At 42.4% G+C, this 11,457-nt stretch overlaps 1 protein-coding gene across 3 annotated transcripts in view; it reads left to right on the top strand.

Moving 5' to 3' along the window:
- The first annotated feature begins 6,316 nt into the window (after positions 1-6,316).
- Positions 6,317-11,457, top strand: part of klc3 (kinesin light chain 3) — a 33,333-nt gene continuing 28,192 nt past the window's right edge. The window contains exon 1 of one of the 3 annotated variants that reach the window (XM_040191685.2): positions 6,317-6,448. Coding sequence is in view for 2 of the 3 variants with exons in the window: in XM_078107667.1 (XP_077963793.1) it covers positions 6,447-6,448 (2 nt within the window). In the remaining variant the exon portion in view is untranslated. The remainder of the gene's footprint in view (positions 6,449-11,457) is intronic. The other 2 variants (XM_078107667.1, XM_078107628.1) reach the window with 2 other exon arrangements.

The following is an 11,457-nucleotide window of genomic DNA, read 5'->3' as shown; positions in this document are numbered from 1 at the left end:
CTTTAAAAAACAACAACAGTAGTTTAAATATGATTTCAACAGAAATTGAGATGTGACCGTTTGCAGCATTATGTTTCAGCTGGTCAGTTTAAGAAAAGCAGGTGACTCTAATGGTTCGGACACTCATTATAGGCGTCGTATTGTTTTGTATTTGTGTCTCTTTGGTGTGTCAATGAAGACGAGTTACAGGAGTTTTTATTCTGTTATGCTTTTTAGGAGTTAAAAGGTACTTTATCTCTGATTACCTCATCATAATATCCAACATTACAGATCGTATTTCATTGAGCTGTGATCCCGCTCACTTACACCGATATGCTAAGTGGCGGTGTGCAAGTGGGAGTTTAAGGTTTGTGTTACTGCTCCTTGTGTGGGATGTTGTGTTGGCATAAACACTACATGCAGATATTCATGTATCATATTAAATATGTTAATATCGCTTTGAATTATATGCAAAAGGCCCTTAAGTTAAGTTAAGTCTGGGCTGCCAGAACGTTGCACTCCCAGTTGGATCTAACTGGCATTTGTGATGCATCAAGTCGAGCAGCATCCACCCCCTGCTGGTAATGTGATAGACATCAGTAATCTACCCTCAGACAGATATTAAATCAAACACGCATCATGTGACAAAGTTGATGGGCAGAACTGAAAGACACTGTGACAAAGACAGACGTCTCACATTAGTTACAGTTTCCCCAAAACACAGCAGAGAACTAGAGGTCAGCAGGGTTATCATAACAAAGTAAATCCAAACTATAAACTAAATAAATAAGCAGAAACCGAATAAAAATGTTAAAATAAAGTAAAACTGCAGGTAGATACTACCTTAAGAAGAAAATAAATAAAAATTAACTTGTAATATATAGTATTTTATATATAAAAAAACAAACTAAGACCTCTATAAATAAAATAACTATTTGAGAATTACAAACTATTGTTATCTTGGATGTCAGTTTATGATTTTGTGATTCATCACAATTCGTTCATTCAAATTTCGATTTATAACAACTGAGCAATTACTTACTACTATTACTTAGTACATTTTCAGTTTTCATACATCCACCGTGCATGTTCGTGCATATGTCAACAGATTAAAAATAAAACCTATATAATACATGTTACGCTTGTATTTGTAGCTGTGTCTGACGATAAAGAGGACGTTTGACAGCTGTATGAAGCCAGATGAAGCCAAACATTGAGCTTCCCCACATCAGGCTAATTAACGCTCATTTCACTGCCCAATAGTTTGTTTTGGTTCCCCACTAAGCACTTTTATTTGTTGTTATCATTCCGGTTTACAAACCAGTCGAATGATGCATATCCCGACTAAAAGTTGACATATAATGCTTATTTTAAGTTTCTTACTTGCATTGTGAGTTTTCACTGGAACATGTTTACATGTTTTAAAAAAAAGTATTTTCTTCTTCTAAGGGTCTAACTCTTTACTCTCTGCCTAAAACGCTTCATTTTATTGTCTCTGCTCTGATTTATTTGTAAGGAAAGATATGTTGAACCGTTGCAAAGTTAGTTCTAAAGGCTTGGGTGAAGATGCTGAGATGATGACTGGTCGTCTCCACTGTTTCTATGGAAGCACTCAGATTCCCAGATGCAAGAGATCTGACAAGCTTGTTAAAGGAATAGATGTGTCTCAAATAATTGATATAGTGAAACGGCTTCACAGTACATTAAGTCTATTTCACATATACAAATATAAAAGTTGAATCCTTCAACCATTTCTGCACCACAAATCGCCGTCAACAATTCGTAAAGGTCACTGACTGACGTGTGATATGTGCTGTGTGCGTCTTCCCCCCATTCAGACCAGTCGGCCCTGTAGTTTGTTTGCCACCATGAAACAGATCCAGTATCCCAGTTTAGACTGTCATTGTATCCTTCAGCCCTCCCTCACACCAACACACTCATACCAGCTCCCACCCGACCCCCCCTGCTGCCGCCCCGAAACCCTGCAGCTGCCCCGGGGAAACAGGCACCAAGGACAGTTATGTAACACGGAACACTGTGAATCTTTAATAATGATTCCATCGGAATCACATGAGGCCGTGCAAAACGATCCGATGGCTGAATATTTTTATGGACTCTAAATGGCATGCTGTTGAACAGAGTACATGTTTTGTGTTTGCACTGTTCATGTGAGGAGGTGTTCAAATGTATTCTGACCCAAACAATGCAGCAGGTGAAGAGGAAATGGTTTGCACAGACCGATCCGTGTCACAGGCGCACACAAGATTGTTGTTTTGGTTAAGTTCATGCGTGTGCATTGGCAGATGTGTGCATCAGACAATGTGCGATCCATCAATAATAAGCTTAAAAATGAAATGTCCCTTATACATACTGGAATCTTCTTTGTTAAGAAACAAATATTTGACACGATAAATTCATTGGGGATGTTTTTTATTCGCAACCTCCGATAGAATATTATTCATATGCATATATTAACACATGTACCATAGATACATATATTATTTGAAAATATATATAAAATATATATTATTTGAAAATATATATAAAATATATATTATTTGAATAATACTATTTATATACTGTATATCTATATATACATTACCAGTCAGTTTTTTGTCATTCAATTTAATGAGAAAACGTGACTTGACAAACTATTGACTGGCACTATATATATGTATATATATATATATATGTAAATGTAGTTATTGAGCTTGTTGGATCTGGCCTGTAGTTGGGTGGCAGGTTCTTATTCACAGCATGGGCCTTAGGGAGCAGCTGAGGGTTACATGCATTCACACATTGACACGTGGATGTTTCCAGGAACAGCTGGCAGTCCGGTCACTGTCGGCTTCCACTGACGCACATTTTTGATGATCTTATCAACATTATACAACATCTTATAGCTCAGCAATTAGTCTCTGTGGTCCTTGTGCTGAGCGGGAAGAGACTGAAACCTGAGGATGCAGCGTGAAATGACTAAGCTCAACGTGTGAGTATTTTCCTAAATTGTGTTTGTTGTGTTTTTGGTAGCTGTATCAAGACACTTCATTTCATTTGGTTTGTGTTTTAATCTTAATCTGATTCCACCTGCATATAAAGACATAATTCAAAGGGAGTTAATTATCTTATGGAAGCATCTCTGTGACCAACAGCAGCCCTCAAGCCTACTTTGCTTATGACCTGGACTTACTCTTTTACACATTTTCAACCAGAACAAAAATAATGTTAACAGATTGAGGGGCGCCACAAATGGACTCAGGCATTTGTAAGGAGACTTGCCCACGTTTGTATGTTAAGTCGGACAACAGTGAAAAGTGCCGGATGGAATGAATGAGTGGTGCTGAATGAGAAGGAGTGACAGTGTTTGGCCCAATGAGGTGTAAGGCTTTTTGTTTTATAAGTCAAAGGTGATGAAAGCGTTTCAATATATGCTTTGTTTCATTCAAATTTGATCTGTTACAAAAAAGTGTTGTATATTATGGATAAGCTTTTTTGAAGGATGGCCGTACAGCTCACCTGGAGGCCGCTGATTCCATCTCGTGTCCCATTCAGAGTGAAGCGTATGTCACTAAAACCGTGTTTACGGGTGTTCCCGGGTACAATCTCCCAGATGAACAATGTCATGATTGTGCCATCAAACCACCCTGACATCCTGAGTCCGATTAGGATTCTGGCAACACATATAACTAAAGCATAATCTGGGAGAAAAGATCGTTCCCATAATGTAAACATACAGGAAGTTTTGTTTTGTCGGAGCGGAATTTTCGGCCGGCCCGATGTGATCTGATAGATTGCCTGAATGGATTTGATGATGTCACTTTCTGCATGACAGTGGACGTTGGCCTTGCAGATTACACAATGCCAGAATTGTAAAACATTTAATTAAAAGCTTGAACATGTCCAACCTAACTCTCAAAAAAAGGTAAAGAAAATTAGTGTGTCTCTTTAGAAACGTGCACCAATTAATAATCCCCAGTGTTCATGTCGTTTGAATGGGTGGTGAAATGTGAGTGAATCTCGCTATTGATCATTCACTGAACTGCAGTGAGCAACGTTACACTGTGGACCACATTTAACTGCTGCTCACGTAAAGTAAGGCATCTTTTTTTTTGTCAACACTTTCAAATGTCTGTGTTTTTCCTGTGTATTTTGTGAAGGTGACAGTGTTGAGCTTTCAATGAAACATGAGCCACCTGGGCAGCTAGTGAGGGGGGGGGGGTAGTGTGACGGGGGTGAACCGTGGTTTTCTATCTTTAGCGCCGCCCCACCAGGTCCTCCCATCTCCGATACCAGAACACCAGATTGAATTGCGTCAACTCGGCTGTCCCGCTATCTGCTCCTCCCTCTGTCCCTTCGTCCATTCATCGGCTCGTCCACTTTCTCTCACACAGACTGACGCAATTTAGATTTCTTTACCAAAGCAGCAGGACCAATGAATTAACACTCACGTAATTATGACAAACAAAACAAACGATTTTGGAGATCATTGTTCCCGTTCGTTTAACTCATTCATTTCTAATTTTACACCAGCTGGAATATTTTAAAGCTGATGAGTGCCTGTTTGCAAAGATCAATGCAGTTACGTCGCTCCACGCACACTTTTTTACTCGTCTACTGGTATGTGGATGTATATATAGAATTACACACACACACACACACACACACACACACAACTGACGGCAGAGTATACGTTATTCAAGTATTCAGTCTGGACAAACCAAAAAGTGATTCCAGTATTGTCATCAGTTATTTCCTCAAAAGACAAATTGAAAACAGACATATTGAAAAGCACCTCAGGACCCAATGAAGTAATACAAATAAACACGTAATTGTTCTATTTTCCTGCCTAATTTCACTTAAACATAGAAGTTGTGTGCTAAAGGGAGTTCAAATGTATCCATTGCAACAGATGAAGCATTAGCAAGCAAGTGGGCTCTATTTTTTGCACAGGGGTCACAAGTCGAGGAAAAATATAAATTGGGAAACATGTGGTGACCCTGCATATAGTTTCATGTCAAGAGTTAAGAGCCGCTATAGCCTAATTTCTTTATACATTAAATCCATTTCAAGGGAATTTATAAATGAAAATAGGCCATATGTTACGTAATATGTATAAATAACAGTTATTTAAAATGCATTCCTCACTCTCCAGTAGATTCTCTTGTTATTTTCTATGAATAACCTGATGTGTTGTCTCGCTGCACTGAGTGGTCTTCCTATCAAAGAGAATTCTTACAGTATTTCCTCCACCCTCCTTCTTCATATTGCATAGAGACCTTTAAATAACTATGTTGTGTAGTTTCATCAGATCTCTGACTACTTTGTGTACTAATGTAATTTTTGTGTGGCGTTGGGCTGGAGAAAGTACCGAAACCAACCCGTTCTGCTAGAATTCCAATGCCCTACTGCCCCTACGGCCTTTAGCTCTGAGCCTTCAGGGACTTAACTGACGACACCTGGTACATGCTTCAGTGTGCAAAGCTGCCAGGGCTTGAAATAGAGTAAATACCAATTTGACATTTCTTTGGAACAACAGATATCGTGGCCTTGATCACACCAAAATATGTTATGTACAATCTATTTGCTTGTTTCGCTTGACAGCTTCAGTAAGATAAATGTTTCATGAGTAAAGCAGTTGTGAAGCCAATGCCTTTGTTTCTCTATAAAACTATTTTTTTCAATCTACGTTTGTCCTTAATGGTGAACACAGATGTGTGGGCCTATTTGCGTAGGCTTTCTTAGGCTATGTCGCTCTTATACCCCTGGTAAGTCTGGGTTTCATTTTACAGCGCTATTTAGAATTGTGACTAATTTAGGGTAAAATACAGAAATGTGTCTTTAAGTGTGCATGAATGTAAAAAAAAAAAAAGTGCCGTAACAAGCCCTTAATCACTCAGCGATTGGACAGCAAAGACATTACTATCGATGGACGGCGCTAAAGTAGTAGCGTAGGTACTTATTAAGTTATTTCACTTAGTTATGAACCTTACTAACCAAAAAATATTTTCCGACTGCAGCCTATATTTTTTCTGCCGCCTTAAATAACGTCCCTTATTTTTCATTTTAAAATCAAAGTTTTATTCGCTACGGTCTGCTGGTGGCGTCCATGAAGTAGCTGACATTTCAGTAGCATGACTGCCGCGATCTCTATCAGGATCAGGAATCAGGAATCTAGAATGTTATTGTTAATCTTTAATGGGTGTCTTGTTTGCTTCTTATATTTTGTCATTGGTTATATTTTGTGCATGTTTTTGTATTTACTATTTTGCTTTTCTGTATGGAACCTCCTGTTAGTGTTTCACGTGATTGTTGCTGTGAAGAGCAGCAGGTCTGGAGGCGGAGCTGTCTGAGGAGGAGCAGGAAGTGGGAGGGACCTGGTTGATGGAGTTCAGGTGTGAAGCTTTTTGGCCCTTACCTGCAGCAGAACCCTGCGCTCTCTACAGGACGACGTCCTAGTATGAGTAAATATGTGAGTTTCTTTTCTCTATGCACAATGATTGCAGTACATTTTAGTTATTTAAGTTAGAACGTACCAACATTTAGTTGATTCTGGTCCACTACGTATGTGTATGGTAACAATACATTGCATGTATTTCTGCTTAGATAAAGAGAAACCGCATAGATGGTCAGCCTCATCGTGCGCTCACATCGATAGTGTTTGTCAGATAACGTGGTAAACCAACCCAGTCTCACAGCAAAACGTGTAATAGCGACGTTGTGGAACGTGGTATTCTCACGCTTTCTTCCCAAAATCCTGACAATACTACGTTTTATTTTGGCCCATTCATTTAAATTGCCTTGCATCTGCGTCACTAGAAACTAATAAACGGAAGGTCTTCTGCATTCTCTGATAGAAGATTATGAAAATATAACGCATACTTTTCGCTAGAAATGCCATCGAAATGCATACAAATGCTGATGCTTTCTTGAGTTAAGGTAAGTTGATAGTCACGGGACCTATAGTTGCAACTAAATATAGTTGCAACTAGGTCCTGTGAAAGATACTAGGTACTAGGTAGTAATAGTTCCACAACGTAGCTATTACACGTTTTGCTGTGAGACTGGTTTGGGTAAACTCCTGAATATGGAATGTTTGACAAATTAAATTGTATAATCAGTGACAATAAGGGACACAAAAGCTCTCTCAATGCATTTCTCTTGCAATGTTGGCTTTTTCCAACAAAAGATATGCTTGGACGAGACGGAATGACAACCCATTCATGTGTTAAACTGTTGACTTAGCTACCACCTGCTTGGTACCAATGGTCTTTTGGTTCATTTCCATTGTGGTCCTGGCTATAAAGCGATGACTTTCCAAAATGCTGCTGACCCCTGATGTTTTTGAGCTCAAACAGTGACTGAGAGGAGAGGCTTCAGAGTGCTCTCCTCTCAATCGCTGCTTCCTACCTGATACCGGTCCAGTATTTATCAGTGAAAATAAGCACGGCGTGTATTGTAGTGTTGTTTGTAGTAAGCACAGAGGCTTTGAAGGAGTTTGCCCGGGGAATAGTAACCTTACATGGCCGGCCGCTCACGGTCAGTTGCTGGTGCTTCTCTGCCTACTTGACAGCTGAGCCGTCCATCAACCAGCTCGTATAACTGTCACACATGGGCCCTTGTGACGGTTCCTCTCTGCTGGGCCGTCCCACTCGTCCACAGCGCCATCTATAGAAACTCAAGTCCAAAGCAAAAGTCTCATCCCCGATAGTTAACTGCCTACAGGTCGTCAAGGCGACGGTTCGAGGTTACAGTGGCCCCCTTGTTTTCTGGTTGGGAAGTCACAGAGCTCAATTTGTAGTAGGGATGTCCTGAATGTTTTGTTTTTGATGTAGTTCTTGATCCGTTTTTTTTAATCGGTGTCTGCCAACAAAACCAATGGTGGAGGAAGTATTCAGATTATTTAATGAAAAGTTGTGATGCCATACTGTAAGAAATACCCCATTACTAGGAAGTCTCGCAAAATGGACAGCTCAATACAAAATCTCACTAATGGAAGGAACTAGATTTACTGTAAACATCTCAATCTGGTGGTCTTCATCCAATGTTTGAGGGACTTTTACCTGTCTGTTGCCAGAGGCCTTTTTCTAATAATCTAAGCATGACTGTTTGACAAGGAGGAAATTTGAGTCCTACACATATCATAAATATGTCCCCAAATAAAAAAGGCTAAAGTAGAACATATAGTAAATAGTCTCCTCTGGCTCCCACTGACAGCTGCTGTAAAGAAATAAATGCATCGTAAATTGTTTCCTAATTGTTTGTTAGTTCACATTATCCTAATATTATCCTAGTTGGACACAGTAACCTCTGGGTAACAGCCACAGACCTCCAACCTAATCTGACTGGATGGACAAACTGTAGTGGAAGATTTTCTCGTGCAATCGGGAATCAGTTATAAAGTCTCTTGTGAATCAAAGTTGCCATTTCTTGCAAGGAAGAAGACTACAACAGCTATACATCGACAGCCAGCAGCAAGCTTCTTCTTAATGTTTGAGAGCAACACAGATATATTTATACATTAACAGGGTTAACACTTTGGTTTTGTTATGCTAAAAGGATGGAGGCAGGCAAGGAGGTCCCAGACCCAAAGGAAGACTCAAGGTGCTTACAACAGATGTTTGATTCGATTTAGGACTATAGCTGGAGACATTCACACCTTCTCCTTCCTCCACGCAGCCATGTTACGCAAAGACAAATGGGGTCAAAGAGAAGGGATTCTTCTGCTCAGATGGTTCCTACACAGCTGGTGTCATGGAACTTCCTCAGAATTAAAGTCATGATTAGCTTTAGACATTAATCTAATAAAACATTATGGTGTCATTATATTTTGCCGTTACAAAAGACATCATAAGAACACAAACTGAATGTAATGCATTTTTAAATTAGATATTTATTTATTATTTATTTATATTTTAGATATTTCAATATCAATGGATCGGTCTGTCGTTATGTCTTATATATTCTCAGTTTATTTCCGTTTGTTAAGAAAAACTCACCGGGACTCTGAGTGTCCGCTCGCCCCCCGTCGGACCTCAGGAGAAATTATTTTTGTTGACGGTAGAAATACATGGCATTAAAACAACGATTCTGTTATTAGCCTAACAAAAATATCATAATTCTGTGAACGAACAATCTAAGTTCGAAAATAGAATTAAACATAAAATTGATTTGTAACAAAAAAGTTCTATCCTACTGAAATGAGAATTGTAAATGTATTAAACACCTATATCTGTGTTTGTTGAACGTAAAAATATAAGGCACTGAAACGAGAATTGTTTTGGGCGACTGTGGGTGAGTGGGGAGCACGGTCGTCCTCCAATCAGAGGGTTGTCAGTTCGATCCCAGGCCCGGCTAACCCGCATGTGTCATGACCCTGGTTTCCTCTTCCCTCCTTGTCCCCTGTCTCCCTCTTGTGGTACTCTCAGGCAAACACCCCCTGCCCTTGCTCTCTCTCTCCCCTCTTTATCCCTCACAGCTGATTCCCCTCGTCCTCATCATTGTCTCACCTGAAACCTCTTCCACCTGATTTTGCCTGCTTCTTATTCCCTCCCTCTAGCCTTGTCTTGTTGTCGGATTATTCCATGAATGTAGGCACACGCGTCAGCACTCGTCTCGTCCTGTCTTGCCCTGCACCTTCACCGTCCGCGTATTTGTGACTGTGCCTTTCCAGAGTGCCCGACCGGCGCGCTCCCCCGGCAGCTCATCTGCTTTCACCTCTCTGCTGGATCCGGCTGGTAGGGAGCACCCCGGGATCCCCGAACGCTGTCCTCACGGGAGTAATCCTTATGCCCCTAAGTTCCTGATTTCCCCTGTCTGCTTTTGTTATGTTTCCGGCCAAGGCCAGAGGACTTTGAGTTTATTCATTATTGAGGACTGTTTTTCCTTTTGACCATTAAAAGACTCTTTACCGCATCTCGCTCCTGGTTTCCCATCATTCCATCGTAACAGAATAATCCGACCAGAAGATGGACCAGGCGAGTGGCAATCATCTCCACCAGGCCGTCGAACTTCAGGGAGCCCTCTTGGGCAAACACGAAGAGGACCTATCTTCCGCAAGACGGACCATTGACTCCCTGACCGCCCAGATCTTGGACCTCACCCAGCAGTTCCACCTCCATCGCCTCGAGGCTACTGGGTCGACCGGGGCGCGCACCTCATCTGAGCCGCGAATTAACAACCCGCCTTGCTACTCGGGTGAGCCAAAACAGTGTCGAGCTTTCCTCACCCAATGCGAGGTTGTTTTTTCTCTCCAGCCGTCCACTTATGCCAGGGAGAGGTCCAGAGTGGCCTACGTTATTTCCCTTCTCGACGGGCGCGCAAGAGAGTGGGCGGTGGCCAACTGGGAGGTAGAGGCAGACTGCATGTCTGAGTTTTCCCTCTTCAAGGGAGAGATGATCAGAGTTTTCGACCGGTCTGCACACGGAGATGAAGCATCCCGCCTCCTATCGACGCTGCGCCAAGGAGGAAGATCTGTTACGGACTTCTCTATTGAATTCCGCACCCTGGCCACCACTAGTGGTTGGAACGAGACGGCCCTCGTCGCCCGTTTCCTCGAGGGCCTTAACCCTGAGCTCAAGGATGAGATCCTTGCCCGTGAGGTCCCCGATGCCCTCGATGCCCTCGTCGATTTGGCTCTCCGCATAGAGAGGCGTTTCGAGACACGACGGAGGACCCGCAGGATGGACCTTCCGCCATTTCCGGCCTCTGCAGCAGCACCCCCTCCGCAACCATCTCCTGCTGATCCTGAGCCAATGCAGCTGGGGGGGCTCCGTATATCTCCACAAGAACGACAGCGCAGGATTATGAACCGCCTGTGCATGTACTGTGCTGCGGCTGGCCATTTTGCCTCAAAGTGCCCAGTAAAAGCCACCGCTCGTCAGTAGGCGGAGGGTTGCTGACGAGCGCTTCATCCGGGTCCTCTCCTTCTAAGTCCTGCACCTCTCTTCCAGTACATCTCCAGTGGCTGGGATCATCTGCCTCCTGCGCCGCATTGGTTTACTCAGGAGCAGAGGGGAACTTCATTGACGAGACTTGGGCTCTAGAACAGGGTATTCCCCTCGCAGACCTGCATGACCCCACCCCCCTGTTCGCTCTTGATGGTAGCTCCCTTCCCATGGTGCAGAGAAAGACCCTACCACTCACTCTCACTGTTTCAGGAAATCATAGAGAGACTATAGACTTCCTGATTTTCCGTTCCCCCTATACTCCGGTGGTTTTAGGCCACCCATGGCTAGTCCTTCATAACCCCCAGATTAACTGGGCTAACGGCTCTGTTATCTCGTGGAAACTGTCGTGTCATGTTGATTGTCTGTCCTCTGCCGTGCCCCCTGTCTCTTCTGCTGCTGTTTTTCAGGAGGAGCCAGGTGATTTGTCAGGAGTACCGGAGGAGTATCATGATTTGCGGGAGGTGTTCAGTCGTTCCCGGGCCACTTCTCTCCCCCCTCACCGCCGGTATGACTGCAGTATAGACCTTCTCCC

Source organism: Gasterosteus aculeatus, chromosome 1 (genome assembly GCF_964276395.1).
Source record: "Gasterosteus aculeatus chromosome 1, fGasAcu3.hap1.1, whole genome shotgun sequence".
Taxonomy (NCBI): Eukaryota; Metazoa; Chordata; class Actinopteri; order Perciformes; family Gasterosteidae; genus Gasterosteus; species Gasterosteus aculeatus.
The sequence above is the reverse complement of the archived record's forward strand: the minus strand, read 5'-3'. Positions and strand labels throughout refer to the sequence as shown.